General features: G+C 53.8%; 6 protein-coding genes and 1 non-coding gene across 7 annotated transcripts; 3 read left to right on the forward strand and 4 right to left on the reverse strand.

The window, feature by feature from the left end:
* Window positions 1-537: 537 nt before the first annotated feature.
* On the reverse strand, window positions 538-3,183 carry UMAG_10721 (uncharacterized protein; the record flags this gene model as incomplete). Its single annotated transcript, XM_011393225.1, has 1 exon — window positions 538-3,183. One exon carries the CDS (start codon window positions 3,181-3,183, stop codon window positions 538-540), a length of 2,646 nt encoding a protein of 881 aa, XP_011391527.1.
* Window positions 3,184-3,681: 498 nt separating this feature from the next.
* UMAG_10722 (uncharacterized protein) lies at window positions 3,682-5,784 on the reverse strand (the record flags this gene model as incomplete). The annotated part of the gene is made up of 2 exons (XM_011393226.1): window positions 3,682-3,903; window positions 4,000-5,784. 2 exons carry the CDS (start codon window positions 5,782-5,784, stop codon window positions 3,682-3,684), a joined length of 2,007 nt encoding a protein of 668 aa, XP_011391528.1.
* Window positions 5,785-6,232: 448 nt separating this feature from the next.
* On the reverse strand, window positions 6,233-6,948 carry UMAG_12311 (uncharacterized protein; the record flags this gene model as incomplete). Its single annotated transcript, XM_011393275.1, has 2 exons — window positions 6,233-6,544; window positions 6,664-6,948. The coding sequence occupies 2 exons, from the start codon at window positions 6,946-6,948 to the stop codon at window positions 6,233-6,235; spliced, it is 597 nt and encodes a 198-aa protein (XP_011391577.1).
* A 917-nt stretch (window positions 6,949-7,865) lies between these two features.
* On the forward strand, window positions 7,866-7,959 carry UMAG_16085. The gene is made up of 2 exons: window positions 7,866-7,901; window positions 7,924-7,959. It is a non-coding gene; the product is annotated as a tRNA-Thr (tRNA).
* A 722-nt stretch (window positions 7,960-8,681) lies between these two features.
* On the forward strand, window positions 8,682-9,749 carry UMAG_05644 (uncharacterized protein; the record flags this gene model as incomplete). The annotated part of the gene is made up of 1 exon (XM_011393114.1): window positions 8,682-9,749. One exon carries the CDS (start codon window positions 8,682-8,684, stop codon window positions 9,747-9,749), a length of 1,068 nt encoding a protein of 355 aa, XP_011391416.1.
* An 816-nt stretch (window positions 9,750-10,565) lies between these two features.
* Window positions 10,566-11,341, forward strand: UMAG_05645 (uncharacterized protein; the record flags this gene model as incomplete). Its single annotated transcript, XM_011393115.1, has 2 exons — window positions 10,566-11,152; window positions 11,254-11,341. 2 exons carry the CDS (start codon window positions 10,566-10,568, stop codon window positions 11,339-11,341), a joined length of 675 nt encoding a protein of 224 aa, XP_011391417.1.
* Window positions 11,342-11,587: 246 nt separating this feature from the next.
* On the reverse strand, window positions 11,588-14,707 carry UMAG_05646 (phosphatidylinositol-3-phosphatase YMR1; the record flags this gene model as incomplete). The annotated part of the gene is made up of 1 exon (XM_011393116.1): window positions 11,588-14,707. The coding sequence occupies one exon, from the start codon at window positions 14,705-14,707 to the stop codon at window positions 11,588-11,590; it is 3,120 nt and encodes a 1,039-aa protein (XP_011391418.1).
* Between the last annotated feature and the right edge of the window lie 788 nt (window positions 14,708-15,495).

Consider the following 15,495-nt stretch of genomic DNA (forward strand, 5'->3'; position numbering starts at 1 on the left):
CTCTGCTCAACTCAGCTCAGCCCGGCTCCCCAGCTCAACCTCACGCAATTCTGAGAATCACGAATCGTGAAGGGCATGTGAATCACGACGATTCATTCGTGATTGTTGCGCTCGTGTGAGTTGATGCGATTCGCCGCTTGAAATTTACGAATGCTCATTCAAATTTAGTCGGATATGCTTTCCGTAACAAACATGAACCTAAAAGGCGCACTTTCTTCGACAGGGACGCTTCAGGCTTGACCTAACTTAGATAGGTTGACGTAGATAAGATTTTCACTCCCCAATCGAACAGCTCGCTCGCCTAGCCACAAAGCACAAGCACACGGCCATTTACTTGGCTCGCAGATGTATCTTGGCGTTGACTCGGCCCGATTTCCAGGCAGGTGCGGTTCCGGTGTTTCCGTGGCTGTTCCGCCTGCACTAGCGCAGTAAAGCTAACTTGGCATGTATAACCGACAGGTGTGAAAGCAAGTCGAACAGGCGACGGCGAATCGCGCTCGCACATCAAGCGAGAGCTAATCTGAATGGCGAATGGCATCAAGTCAGAGCTTGTACTTCTGTCCGTGCTTGACCCGTAGCAAGATGGTCTTGCGCCAGTTGAGCTTCCAGATGCTCAACGACGCGGCGTAACCGGTTGTCCAACCGGAATCCTGTCCAATTCACCTTGCCTGATGATCCGGTAACAGTAGGGTCGAACTTGTCCACAACCTTCTGCCACATGGCCAGACTCCATGCGGCATGATCTCCGCTGACTCTGCGGATGGCAGTGAGAATCCAAAACAGCTGATTCGGAGAAGGTGCGCGTCGAATCGCATCCATCTTACGCTTTTCCGCCAACGTCAGCCAACCGAAAGGCGTCGAGATGTTTCGATTCACGCTTCGGCTGCTTCGGTCTACCCTTGCAACCCTGCTGCTTGGTCCAAGTGCTTGACTCAGATCGGGCGTATGGTCGAGGAAAGCGCTGAAAATCTCTTGAAACGTCTCGATCCTCCACAGCTGCAGCTGATGGCTCTGAGCCGAATCTTGGCTAGCATGCGGCGCTTCTCGCACGATGTCAACCTCGGTCACCTGTGATGCTGCATTTGGTACCAGTTCCCACTCGCTACATTCTGCATGCTGAGCATCGAACCTCACCGCTTTGCTTGGTCTTCCATGTCGCGAGAAGCCCTTGAAGAAACTGTCAAAGATGGCCAGCGTAGGTTGCATCTTGCTTTCTTCCGCTTCCGCTTCCACATTGCTTGCTCTAGTATCGCCGGCACTTTTGCCAGCTTGACGTGTGCGCGTCGAAACTAGGTCCTTGAATACACTCAATGCATCCGCGAAGCGTCCCTCTCGGGTCAGACTGCTAATCATCAAGGCGTGTGTGATCTCGTCGGGCACGAGCTGCAGCGGGAGACTTGGAATGCCAAGCACCGCCTGAACAGCGTCGTTCTGTAAGCTCCGCGACGAGTTGGACCAGTTGGAATGGGTCCGAGTGAGTTTCGGGCCGTCTCGATCAGGCCAAGCAAGTGGTCCAAGCTCGTCTTGCGAGAGGTGCTCGTTTCGGTCTGCGCAGCTTGTAGCCTCGGATACCATGTCGCGTTGGCCGTAAAGGATGGACGAATTTTGAGACGCTAGTTCAGCCTGAACCGAATTTTGTCGCAGTTGACGGTAAACCTCGAAGGCGCTCTCGATCGCATCGGCGTGTGTGAAGCTCCTGTCGTGCCGACTTGTCGAAGCAGGACCACGCACCAGCCAATGCCACATCGCATTGTTGATGCAGTCGATGTTGAGAAGCATTTGCTTATTTGCAGAGCGTACTACACGATGCACCATATCCCAGCGGTCCAGTAGACAATACATGGTGATCATGATGTTGAACGTCACTGCATCCGGCTCGATCCGATTCCTGCGCTGCATCCGTTCCAGCACTGAGTGGAAGAGCCGATCCGCACGCTCGTACTCGTCGGCATGCAAAGACATCGCATCCGAGTCAAGGTCGAGGCGACGCAGTTTGTTCGCGATCGATGTATCGAGCTCAGCAGTGCGTGAATCGTGTTGCATCTCTGCAAACTTCGCCCCTTGGTCGTCATCCTGTTCCTCTTCGAAAGTTTCTGCTTGCTCCGAGGCCAATCGTCGCTTGGTCTTGCTCCGATGTATCGTATTCGTGATCACGTTGAGGATCGTGTTGTACGTAGACAGGTCCGGAAAGTCTGCCTGGCGTTGCTTTCCGCGTCTTTGGCTAAGTCTGGAGCGAGCAACTGGAGATAGCATCGCCGAACGAAGATTATAAAGCGCACCTGTCGGACCGGGCAAAGTCATGTGATTTTGGGTAGTCTTGCTGTGGGAAGCAGCACTTCGACGCGAGTGCTCGTTGGCTTCGTAGGACAGTAGCTGATCCAGCATCAAATCGATTTCTTCCAAGCCCACGCTCCGAAGGCTACGACCGATGTGCGCGATGGTGGCATTGAGCACCTTTGGTGACACAACACTGTCCCATGCATCGAGCTCTCTGCGCAAGAGTCGACTGCGGACAGAGTCGTTTGCATCGTTAGCGAGTTGAAGCTGGAATAGCAGACGACGTTGCTGACCTCGGATATCAGCCATGAGTCGAAGAATGCGATTGGCACCTCGTTTTGTTTTGGTCGCATCATTGCTGATGAGTCTGAGTACCGATTCGCATTCTGCAGCGCTCAGAGCGCTGTCTGACGATGGATGATAGATCGAAAACGGCGTCTCGTCGACCGTGCTGTATTTCCGGTGGTCAAGGTATGCATTCCACACTGCTTCCGTCGAGCCGGTCTGAAGAGCCGCATGTAGCTGGCCCAAGCTCTTGGCTTTACGTTGCCTGAGGGTTTGGCTCTCGCTGCTTTCACTCGAAGATGCTGCAGGCGTCAAGGATGGTAAGAGCGGGTGTCTTGGATCGAGACGTAGCAGCGCTGTCTGCTGCGGAACCTTTCGTGCTCCTGTCTGCTTTCGGCTCTTGGCATGGACGCCGTTCGGCTTCGCGGCTGACAGACGATCAGCTTCTTTCCTTCGCGCGCTTGTCGAAAAAGCTGCAATGATCGAGCCATCTGTCGACGTATATGGCCTTGCTGACTGTGATTTACTCGACCCACAGCGGGGTCGCGAGCACAGCCAAAGTCCAGCTCTAGTCGAGCTGGTAGCTCGAATAGCCACAGCTGCGGGGACCATGGAGCTCATGGCCAGCTTGAGACACGTGATATCATGGCCGTACCGCTGGAATGCAGAGTTGTACGTACATGGGATCGGCGGAGGGTGTCAAAGAGCGTGAGAGATGGAAGAGGTGGAAAGACGTAGCTGTGAGTGTCGAGCAGACGGGCCAAGTTCAATGAGAAGAAAATCCTGACATTCGTGATTCACGAATTGTGATCGATTGTGATACTCAATCACGAATCGTGAATATTCGTGATTCTGAGTGCCTCCACGCTGTACGACAAGTCAAGTTCAAGGTCAACGACGGCGAATTCTGTGATTGCTTTGCTTGCCTTTGCATCCGAATTCCGATCTTTTGCCCCTGCTCGCCTTACCATACACGGTAGATGTAAGCTACTGTACACGCATGCCTCTCTACAGCGCTTTGTGCCTTCGGATAACTCAAGGTAAATGAATAACCCTACGTGATTCGGGTAGTGTGTTTGCATTGTAATGCCGTGTGTGCATTGCGTGCCCCGTTGGACCTCACTTGTTCAGGTGCGCCGTGTTACCAAACAGCGTCTTGTACATGAATGCTTCGCTTAGCAGCATCTCTGCATCCTTGTCTGACCAGCTCTGCGTCGGCAGCGATTGCAGAAACATGATGATTCCCTGGAAATCCATGGTCTGCAGCTTGTCCGTCCACTTGTGCAGGAACACAGAGCATACGTAGAGGTGAAAGTCGGAGAACGCGTCTGGGCCTTCCGCCTGCAGAGGTCAAAACGTAGAGGTTGGTCGTGTGAAATACAATGGTCAGCATCTGCCTAGAAAGGATGATAGTGGATCAGGTTCTTATCAACGTACTAGATATGTGTCCCACATTCGGATGATGTTGCGCACGCTCATCTCGCGCATCAACAAGCAGTTCATCCAACGAAAAGCGAATTGCATGTACTCGACGCCCTGTGCCTGCAAGTGCGCGTGCAAAGGCGCATCAATGCGAGCGACCAGCTCTCCAAGGCGCCGTACCTGCCGCTGGATACCGGGCTGTGCAAAGATATAGTTGTCCTGAATTCCATCGAGAAGTTTTGAGAGACACCAGAACGTGTCAGCTTCGATCGCTTGGAGCACGTTTGCTGGTAGCAAAGCTACATCAAACATCTCTGGGTCGGAATCGATGTAAGCACTCAGAAAGACTTCGAAAAAGGGCGTGGCGAGATCGTTGATGCCTTGAACATAACCGCTGGCTGGATGCCGGATTGCCCAGACGTACAAGATCCTCTCGAGGGACCGCTGTGTGGCTTGACGCTGCCATAACTGAATGCCCGGATTCGTTCGGGGGACATCAATGTGGATCTGGTGCCAGATGGCCTGATCGAGTGCTGCCATGCCCTTGGCAAAAGCCAGCTGTACACCCGCAGCATACTCGGCACGTTTGCGTGATAGCGTGGAAACGCGCACAGACGCCACTGCCGGCAGATAACCAAGCAGCAGCTGCCAGACAAGTGGACGCAGCTCATCGGGAACGCCAGCCCACGCTAGGGTGCGGAGCATCGCAATGTCGACGCTTTGCTTGGATAGACAGCCTAGGAGTTGCTGTCGACGTCTCGAGGTGCGCACACTGCGTTTGCGCGTAATGCTGCCCTTACCCCCTGTCCCGTCGGCGTTCTCGTCTGTTGGAACTGACCCGTCGTTGCTGAAGCTGACATCGGCACTGTCCATATACGATGCCGAAGAAGGCGACGCGTATGCATCTGCGGTGTCGGCGAAGCTGGGTCCCGTTATGATGAGGCCATCACCGGCAGCAGCTATGGGGTCAAAGGTGAAGTCAAGCTTTGTCGGTGTTGGAGCGACACCGAGTCTACTGGTGGTGGTGAGTAGCCGAGCAGGTCCGGTAGCTTGATCTGAAGATGGACTCGGACGGAGAGACGAGTCTGACCATTGTGCGGCGAGGCGGGTGAGGGCGTGAGATGGATCGCGGACCAGATGGTCCAGATCTTGGCGAAGGAAGTGGCGTAGCGTCTCTGCTTCGCTCGTCCCCGAGCTCGGCTTGGATACCGCAGCTGACGGACGTCTACGGCGCACGGTTTTGCCCGTTGTGAGGTCTACATGCTCGGTTTCGCTTCCACTTGCAAGCCCTTGATCTTGGTCTACGATCTGAAATCCAGCGCCACTAGCATTTCCGGCACGATCGAGATCGAGTCCTGCTGCCATTGCATCTGCTAAATCTGTTGGTGGACTGCCTGCGATTGGGGTCTGGTCGAGCGATTCTTGGGCGGCAACTGCGCCTTGCTGTTTGTCGATCACAGTCCAGCTAGTACGCCGATTGTGCGATTCTCGTCGTACAATGGAAGCTGGCGCAGTACTTGAAGCCGATGCGGAAGAACTGCTTTGAAGCGAAGAGGAAGAAGGTTGACTGCGGTTCTGATCGGGTCGTATGGAGGTCTGCTGGTGGTGGTGATTGTGGTGCTTGCTGGTAGATGAATAGGACGAGGAGCGAGAAGACGCTTTGAGACTGCGTGGTACGTTTGTGCGAGGTGCAATTTGCGTGACAAAGTCATCATCGTCGGATTCGATCCCCCAAGCCTGATCGTCAAAGTCGCCTGCTTTTCTTGCCTGTCCAGCTCGTGATGAAGATGCGCGTGCCATATTTCGGACCGAGCGATTAGACTCGAAGCAGACCGTCAGCAGTATCAACACTGCTCGACTTTCAGCTCGGTAGCCGTGTAACAAGCCGGGGGAATGTGGATGGGAAGAGCAACGAGAGAAGATCCTGAATGCACACAGACCAAAATCAAAGCCTCGAGCGTGTCTGTCTGGTGTGTGTTTCTTTGGCTCTCCTTCTTCCCTTGGTGCATACCGCGTCTGCGTCCCAAAGATTCACATAACTTAGTTAACTCGTGACTTTTGAAAGGGTGGGGTCGCGTCCGTGCGCTGTTTGTGTGTCACATGCACGCTCGTCGCTGTAAATCCCGATTCAGTGTTCACGATTCAGTTTTCAAGGTTCACGATTTTCACGATTCAAGATCGTGATTGAATATGTTAGTGCCAAGTTCAACAGCACTCAGAACTTCTCACGTCATGCTTGTTGGCCAAGTCACATACACTTTCTGCTTCTACGCTCCGTAAACAAGACTCGTGACTGGATGAAGTATTCCTGACTATCCCGCGAACCGCGGTCCTTTGAGAGCTTGCGCTTCTCGTGCCGGATCGTTGGCCCGCTTTGCCTGTCGGTCCCGGGGGCAGCTACGACGAGGGTGGCCAGGATCACCGCAGTAACTGCAATGGCGTGCCTCACAGTTTTTGTGAAGATGTGCATTGCCGAAGGTCGTATCTCTGCAAAAGATGCAATGGTTGAACCGGGCGGCAAAGCTAAGTTGATATTTGTCGCCAGCATGGGCGATCCAACCTGGGAAGGTGTGGGCGATGTCGGTTGGGTGATGGTGTCCATCGCGTGCACCTTGTTCCATGTCGAGCTCGATCAGCATGTAGAGATCGCCGGTGAAGTTGCGTTGGACTCTGTCGGACCCTAGCTTCGGTCTGCAAACCCTTGAGTTCTTTGACAGTGGGAGAAATACCATATCGGGCGGTACTAGGTTCGAGCCTGCCAGCATAATCGATTCGCTGAATCACGCAGGGCGGGAGTTCGGAGAACGCGAGTTTGGGTACAGCTGGAGCATTCTCACCTGTGGCGGGGTCGGCGACTGTGAGGTGAGCTGCAAAGGGTTGCCATTTGGGAACGATGAGAACTGGAGGCAGATCGGTGGCTGCGCTAGTCGCATTGGAGTTGGATGGATTTGCGGTAGGAGGCATGTTGGTTGAGTGAGCGATGGGGTGGTGAATGGTCGAGAAGCGGTGAGTGCGGAAAGATGTTGTGGGAGTTAGTGGCAGGTTGGAATCGGGTGGACAAGGTAGGGAGAGGCGATGTAGGACAGATGAGAGCTTCTGCCTGCTGCTAGAACGAGCATCGGGTTTGGGCGTAGCATTGAGTCGATGAGGATGCCGTTGGTGGTGCCGTGGGTGAAGGACCTGCGTGTTGCCATTTGCGAGCGGGGTGTTTAGAGGAGTGCGAGCGCGGTTTTAGGTATCAGGAGGCAATTTGCCAGTATTGCTGTTGCGACTGTCGACGTGGTCAGCAAAACGAGAAGGAGGAGAACCGGGAGCGAGGGATATCTGGAGGGTTCGGAGAGGTGGAAATCCCCCCATCCTAGAACTCCCCTTCTGTGGTGCTTTCGATGGGTTCTCCCAAGTAATCACGACGACGATCAACTATGCCATGACGGAAGCACTACTTACGGTTGCGTCAAGGATAATGGTGCAAGGCGGCAGCCTGTGGGTTCACCACTCGACTTCGTTGTCGTAGTAGTGTCGACGCGACCGTCAAGCCGAAAGTCAAGGAGCGCGCCTGTACGTGCGGACTCGTTCTCTGATGGTCATAAGGTGCGGCAATATGTGAATGGATCGTGTACCGATGGTACAGGTCGAGGTTGCAACGCATGGCGTCTTGGGGCGATCTAGGCTGGCTGACTGGATGTTGGAGTGTTTCGTCACCCGAAGAGGGCGAGGAGGGAGGGGCTGATCTCCGTATGGGGTTGTCAGCTGCATACTTACCTTCGAGGACGCCCATGCTATCGCTACTTGGTATCCCTTTCGCCGCCGTAGCCACCAACGTTGGCGCAACACAGATGTATCTGTATATATACGCTACTAATGGATGTGTTTGCATCGAAGCTCCTTTAGCTCAGTGGGAGAGCGCGCCACTCGTACGATTCTATCTGTTGTACAGACATGGTGAGGTCACTAGTTCAATCCTGGTAGGGAGCAAACAAACATCATCTTTTTGCAATGTTTTTTTTTTGCATCAGCTAATCACGAATCTTTTAGTCGTGGATACATTTCACGAATCTTTTAGTCGTGGATACATTTCACGTTTCTTCGTTTCGTGTTAGTATTTATTTAGCGGAAATATTCTTTTTTGTACCTTCGTGAATTGTGAATGTTCAGGACGATGACGATGATGAGGCCAATCTCCACGGAAGAGGTTGGGATACAAGGAAGCGTACAACAGAGACCATAAACCTTATCGTTTATGAAAGAAAAACTACTCTGGCGTTGGAACCGTTATCGCGGCATACCAAGGGCACCGAGCTTTGAGCGCACGTGGTGAGGGATGAGGGATGGAGTCATCTGTGAGATCCCCTCGGATCCCCGCGGTGAAGCTGTACGTGGTCACGGGTAATTAAGCAATTTAATTCGTGATTAACTTAGCGCCACACATCCTGCAAGTCACGAACATGTGAGTTCATCCAGCAGCACTCACAGACTCGTGACTTGAGCAGGCACCACGCACAGCTTGGCGAAATCACAAGTACAACTCAAGTTCAACATAAGAATCGTGAATAGAGCGCACGCGACATCGTACTTTACTGTTCATACGCCTTCTACTCACGACTGACTACCTCGATTCCAGGTGCATACCGTGCTCACTACCTTCCCCAGCAACCAACACAAACACACTTTTCGTGCACAAAGCCGTTTGCTCAAATATGTCCGCCCCGACCACAATGAAGGCTGTCGTCATTCAAGGTCCCGAGCAGGTCGCTGTCCTTGAGCGACCCATCCCCAAGCCGGGTAAAGGCGAAGTCGTCGTCAAGGTCAACCTTGCTGCTCTTTGCGGGTCCGACTTGCACATATATCGCGGTCACCAGGCGGTACCCAGGTACGACTTTGTCCTTGGTCATGAATTCGTGGGGGAGATTCACGAAGCAGGCGAGGGCATCAAAAACTGGAAGAGGGGCGACAAGGTGGTCTCGCCCTTCACCATCTCGTGTGGCGACTGCTTCTTTTGCAACCGCAACCAGACCGGTCGCTGCACTCAATCGCGCGTTTTTGGCTCGGTCCCTCTTGATGGTGCTCAGGCAGAGTATGTGCTTGTGCCGCTCGCTGACACCACTCTCTATCCTATTCCTGACGATGTTCCCGAAGAGATTATGCTTCTGACCGCCGACATCTTTCCGACGGGCTACTTTGTTGCCAATAACGCCTATACCATGCTGAACGAGGCGGAGCGAAAGGACGTCACTGCCGTGGTGATCGGTTGCGGTCCTGTGGGTCTCTGTGCTATCACTGCTGCCTGTTCGTTCTTCAAGACGGTGTACGCTGTTGATTCGGTGCCTGAGCGTCTGGCCGAAGCCAAGAAGCATGGGGCTATCCCGCTCCACTTGACCGATGATGACCCTGTCAAGACGGTCAAAGAAGCGACAGGTGGCAGAGGCGCAGATGTCGCACTCGAAGTCGTAGGTGCAGGCCCGGCTCTCGACCTCGCCGTCTCCATCGTTCGCAACTTTGGCGTCATCTCGTCGTGCGGCATTCACACTCACACCGTGACACTACAAGGGCCGGACCTCTACAACAAGAATCTGCGCTTCCAATTCGGCCGATGTCCAGTCCGTGCCGTTTTCGACCCCGCCGTTAAGCTACTCAGCAAGCACCACGATCTGTTCGCCAGCTTCATCCAGCACACCAGACCGATCGAAGACGCTCCAGAGTACTACAAGCTCTTCAACGATAGGAAGGTGCTCAAGACCGTCTTCAAGATGAACCATGCACAGTGAATGACAAGCACGAAGGGTAGAGGTTGTACAAGCTCAGCTGGTCGTATTGATCTGGCATAGTGACTTTTCGATTTAGTCAGTTGTCACGTTCGTCTCGTCGGCTGGTCTCACACGCCCAAAAGCTTATCCACCGCCAGGAGACTGGCAGGCTGTTAAGAAGAAAGCCCGATACTGAAGCTGGGTTCTCAAGCATCTGCTAGCCTCGGTCCTTCAGCAAGCGGTGTGTGTTCATCTCTTGACTGTGCTTTGGCCGGCAACGTAGTTGACCCGCTTTCCAGCGTGACCGACCCGGTTCATTTAATCCGTATGCGTGGATCACGGATCACGGATCACGGATTTCAACCTAAAGTGTTAGAGCTGAGAATGCTAACTTAGTCACGAGTCACGGTGTTGAACAAAAATAAAAGCGTGAGCTGACCCATGAACCTTCCAAACCGGGGCGAGATGATGAGCGAGAGAGAGTCACAGAGTGCCTCTATCAAAATAGATTTTGCAAAATCGTGAATCGTGAATCACAAAATCACGAATCGTGAATGTGTCGTGGTTTCACACGGCGGCTTGGCTGTCCACGCTCAGTTACAAGTCACGAGTGTGTGTGGAGTTCACATGTGCGTCGATGCTAACTCATCAACGTACACAGACAACGCTCGCTTAAGCCTGGCTTAAGTGTTAACCATACACTCAACCTTGCTTGCGCGATTCTAGGCCCCCTAACACGACCTTGGCTACGCATCCACAGCAGCGTACGCTATCGAATCCCGGACTCAGGGCTAGAAATCACTCGTCTGAAGGCAGAATAACGACCGGTAGCGCATCATGTCGGAGCTGTTTGACAGTTACGCATCCGATCTCGAACAGCTCAAACAGGGCATTCGTCAAAAGCTGGATCAGGCGAAATCGCAGAATGGCGAGGCTAAAAAGTCGACTCTGCGACGAGCAGAGATGGAGCTTGAAGAGGCGGACGAGGTGATCTCGCAGATGGACATTGAAGTACAGGGATTTCCGCAATCGGTTCGATCACGCTTTTCCGTGCAGATCAGAGGCTTTAAGCAGGACTTGCAGACGCTCACGCAACAAGTTCGAGCAGGCTTATCACCATCCTCGCGCGGATCGCGCGGCGCATACGATGCTGCGTATGCCGATGAAGAGACCGATCTCGAAGCGGCCGATGGTGCCACTGCGAATCGTCAGAGATTGTTGCACGCCACCGCCTCGCTCGAAGACGGCACAAGGAGGCTCGAGGAATCAAATCGTCTCGCGCTCGAAACCGAAGACCTCGGCGCTGACATCCTGCGCGATCTCAGAAGTCAGAGAGAGCAGATCGAAAACTCAAGAAACACCCTCCGACAAGCTGACCAAAGCATCGATCGCTCCTCCAGGACGCTCTCCAAGATGATCCGTCGGTACGTACCCAAAATCATCATCATTGATCAACACATCGTCCAGAGTCAATCCGCTAACACTACCAATCTTGATTTCTCTCTTGCTTTCCTTACCGCTGCAGCGCTAAACAGCAAAAATTGGTTACCGTAGGCATCATCGTCTGCCTCGTCCTCTTGATCCTTCTCATTCTGTACAACAAGCTCTTCTAAGCGTCCTCTGTTTTGTTTTGTCGCTCACCTCTACACGTACCCTTGTATATATCCGATCTGCTTATCAGTCCGCTGCACTGCTTTCCCATCGTTTTCCCGGCCGCAACTCATCGTTTTTCACACGCACGCCTGCTGCACAGTCGCTTTTGCATATTGTGTGATGCTACCGCAAACGCATCAACGTCAGGAGCGATGAATGAATGTGCCCGACATGTATCTTGGGAAGAGCCATGAGATCACGCTTGCTCATAGCACACCGAGCGGATCTGACATGAGGTTGCTCGAGCTCTTGCTTGCGTCGGCGTTGCTATCCGTGGATGGATGAGCGTCGATTGCTCCAGTGCTGGGATACGCGGATCGGGCACAGCTTTGCTGTCTCTCACTGACGCCGTAAGCTGGACGTGCGGGATCTGCGGTATGCGCACCTGCGCTGCTGAGCGACGATCGCATTGCTACGTGCTCACGCTGCATCTCGGCGCGCATGTTCGCATTCACGGCCCACGGATTGTGCACCGCCGGTGCCAGAGCGGTGTGAGCATGTGTATGGCTGCTGTGCTCGTTCAAAGCACGCAGCGACGGTTGATGAGACGATGTCCTCGGGTCTTGATCTAGCTTCGCTGGGCTCGAACGCTGTGGTCTGGTTGGACTAGTATCTGGAGGAAGAGCCGATGCTTCTGATGCAGGTGCAGCCATGGCCTCCTGCAGTCTTCCCCATCCGCCAATCAAAAGATTCTTCATTCTGTTAGCCGCAGCGTCTGCCGCACTCGAGACATTGTTCGCCATCGCTGTTGGAGAGTCAGTAGCTGCACTCGGGGCAGAGGAGCTTGCATTCGCATGTGTCCGACTTCGCGGCTGTCTTGCCTGATATGCAAGGCGCGTTGCATCCACATGACCATTGAGCGCAAGGTCAATCGCACCCGGTGCTGGCGAACTCGCTATGCCTTTGCTCGGCGAGCCGGCCTTGTTGCCTCCAACGGCTGCCGCCGCTGCCGCGAGCGGATTCAGGACTGGATCAGGGTCGTTTGCGCCCACCACAGCAGTGGTGACAGCTGGCTTCTCCAGCTCACCGCCACCGGACACTGCTATGCAAGTGGCGACAGTGTTTTCCGCTGATGACGCTCCATCAGTACCGACGACCTTGAGCGCTTCCGACGATGCGTTTGGCGTATCGATACCGCGGACAGCACGTTCCAACCTCTCTCGAGCACGTCGCCTTTCTTCGGCTTCCTTGTCTAAGGCGGCGTTCATGTCGCCTGAGGCTCTCTGAAAAAGCTGTTCAAAGTAGCGCACATCGCGAGAATCGGCAATGAGGACGCCCATGTCGGTATTCTTGCGCTTGGGGTCTCTGTCGTCCAGCTCGGGTTTGTAGTTCGGATTGCGATGCTTGTTCTTGACATCCGGGCGCAATAGGTAGGTCCATGCGCTAATGGTGCGTGTAGACAGAGCAGGAAGCGCTCGGCCATCGTGATCCTGAGGCTTGAAACGCTCGCGCTCGCAATCCATGAGGAAAGTGCCGTACTTGCACTCGTGGATGACTTGATGCAACTCGACGAGATACCGCGAATCGTACTCGAAGCGTTCGGGGAACTGACGCATGATCTGCCACATGCAATCTAGGAATTGGTGAAAGACGGGAGAGGTTTCTTTTATGTTGGACCCCTTCTTTGGGCCAGCTGGTGCGCTAGAAGTGGCGGCCGAAAAGTTGGCGGTGAGCTGCTTGGTGAAACCCCAAAAGGCGTTGGCAGCAGCTTGAGAGTCAAAGCCGCCTGTTGCGCTAGAGTTGGTTTTTTCAAGTTCAGGATCCGTGTCAGAAGCATCTTCTTCGTCCTCAGTGAGACTGGCGTAGTTGTACTTGGAAGCGATGGTGAAGTAGCGATCTGAACCTTTGAGACCGCTACGGTCGGTGAACTTGTGACCGAAGCTGAGCCAGTCCTTCTCGATGAGCACCGCTAGACCGTCAAAAGTGCGGAAGAAAGGGTCAAGACAAATTTGAGCGATGGCAGCGAGCTGCGAGGTACGATCCCAGCCGTCAGAGCAATGGATGAGAACGTGAGAACTGTTGACGTGAACGTTGCGGACGATGGACATGGAACCTTCGATGAGCGACTGGATGTGCTTGAGCCACATGGATTTGCGAAGCGCAGCTGGATCGACAGGCGTCGGATTGAGGCGCAGCACTGAGCCAGAATTGTCGGTGACCACCGTATTGGCAGAGGCATCGCCGAACGCTTCGACGCGCATGCCAAAAGTGGCGATGGGCTCGCTTTCACGAAGCGCATCGGTGAGCTTGTTGAGACTGTCGCGCATAACGTGGATGTTTTCGATACCAAGATATGACTTTTTACAGCCTTTGTAGTATTCCATGTTTTCGGTTCCGGCACCTTTGGCTACATTTGCCATGGCATTGGTGGTTGGGCGAGCATCGACGATGAGGTTGGTGGTCGTGGCACCATAGACAGTGGCGACGGCGGGAGCGCCAGACGCAGAGGACGCGGCGCTACTGGAGGCGTCTGCGGCTGCTTTAGCCATGATGGATTCGGGATCGGCAAAGTGATGCGAGGTAAAGATGGCCTCGATGAGCTTTTCATCCTGGATGGAGCGCGCATTCTTCAAACCGACCATGGGCTGACTGGAACGGGTGATAGACGCATGGTTGGCCCAGTGCAGATAAGTGAGAGCAGGAACACGAGCCTTGCTGCGATACTTTGCTGCATAGCTGAGCGTGGTGTCACTGATGCGGGAAGGAACAGCCATGAGAGCAGGATAAGTTGCACAAAAGGAATACTGAGCGTTGATATCAGTGAAGCGCCAGGCCTTGGAGCGAGAACCGATGCCTTGACGAGCAAACTCGGTTTTAGGGTCATAGATGCGGCCAATGGTAGAGCGAGTGTCAGCATCATTCGGCGAGGGCTGATAGTAGAAGGCATAGAGTTGAGAAACATCGGTTAGAATCGCACACTCTTTGAGGCTATCAAAGACGGCGAGCTGGTCACTCTCGGATTGGAAGGCAAAGGCAGCCGAGTCGAACGTTTTGTAAAAGAGCGTGATCGGATAAATACGCTGCAAAGGCGCTGATGGCTGCGCCGAGATGCGGAGGGATGGGATGCGCGTCGCTTTGAGGATCAGAGACAAGGGTATCGAAGTTCTCCGTGTTGGTGTTTGGGCAGCTGATGATGGCATATATTCAAAGGTAAGATGGTGCGGTGTGAGGTGAAGAATGCCTGTACGGCAGGTACCGTCGCCTCTGCGTTGGAACCAGACGTCAGTGAGCGTGTCGACCTTGGGTGCTGGTAGCGGAGTGAGCAGGTCAGCAGCTGCAGCTGCCGCTGCCGCCGTGGAAGAAGCAGAAACTGTGGATGCCTGCATGTTGTACACGTTTGAGGATACTGGTGGCAGACGATATGAGGCGACGCGATGTCTGACAAGTTCCATCAATACCGCCCAGGCGAAATAGCAGCAGCAGCAAGGGTATTCAGTGTCACCGCTTCGCCGTCAAGCTTGCGCTGCGTCGCGGTGGAGACCGGCGTTGTCTGTTGCTCTTTTCGATCGATCGAGAACGGTCGTGGGCGACTCGGCTGCGAATTATGCGCAAGTATACGATGGTGGTGGAAGAATCGTGACTGGATCTGGTGGTTGGGTCAATCTGACACGAGTTCCGAACAGGCACTAGGTGGTGTGCTTTGCCAGAGACGACGTGCGACGACCAAGGTGATGTGGATCAAGTCTCTGAACGAGTTTGCAGGGTCTCGTCGGTGGTCGAAAAGTGGATGGTGAATTGCGAGTTGTTCTCTGTCTCTGTTGGTGCTGCTCTCGCACATCACACAAGACATTCACGAGTCCAGACTGGCTGCCACTCTCCACACTCACGATTCACGATTCACGTTCGTGACTCTGTGACTGTGACCGGAGCGCAATCGGCGTCCGTGCGAAAGCGGCCTAACAATGGGTGAAATTGGACACGCTACGCGGTTAACGATACACGATACACGATAACTCACGACTGTGACTTACACGATACGATGCTTGGCGTCCGTCTGCCAAGCCTTTTCTGCACTGCAGGCTGCAGCTTAAATTAGGTGAAAAATTGGCGGCAGAGGCACCAAGCCAATTTTCAATTCACGATTCGTGAATCTAAGACCTGAGAGATAAATAAA

This window comes from Mycosarcoma maydis, chromosome 16 (assembly GCF_000328475.2).
Source record: "Mycosarcoma maydis chromosome 16, whole genome shotgun sequence".
Classification (NCBI taxonomy): domain Eukaryota; kingdom Fungi; phylum Basidiomycota; class Ustilaginomycetes; order Ustilaginales; genus Mycosarcoma; species Mycosarcoma maydis.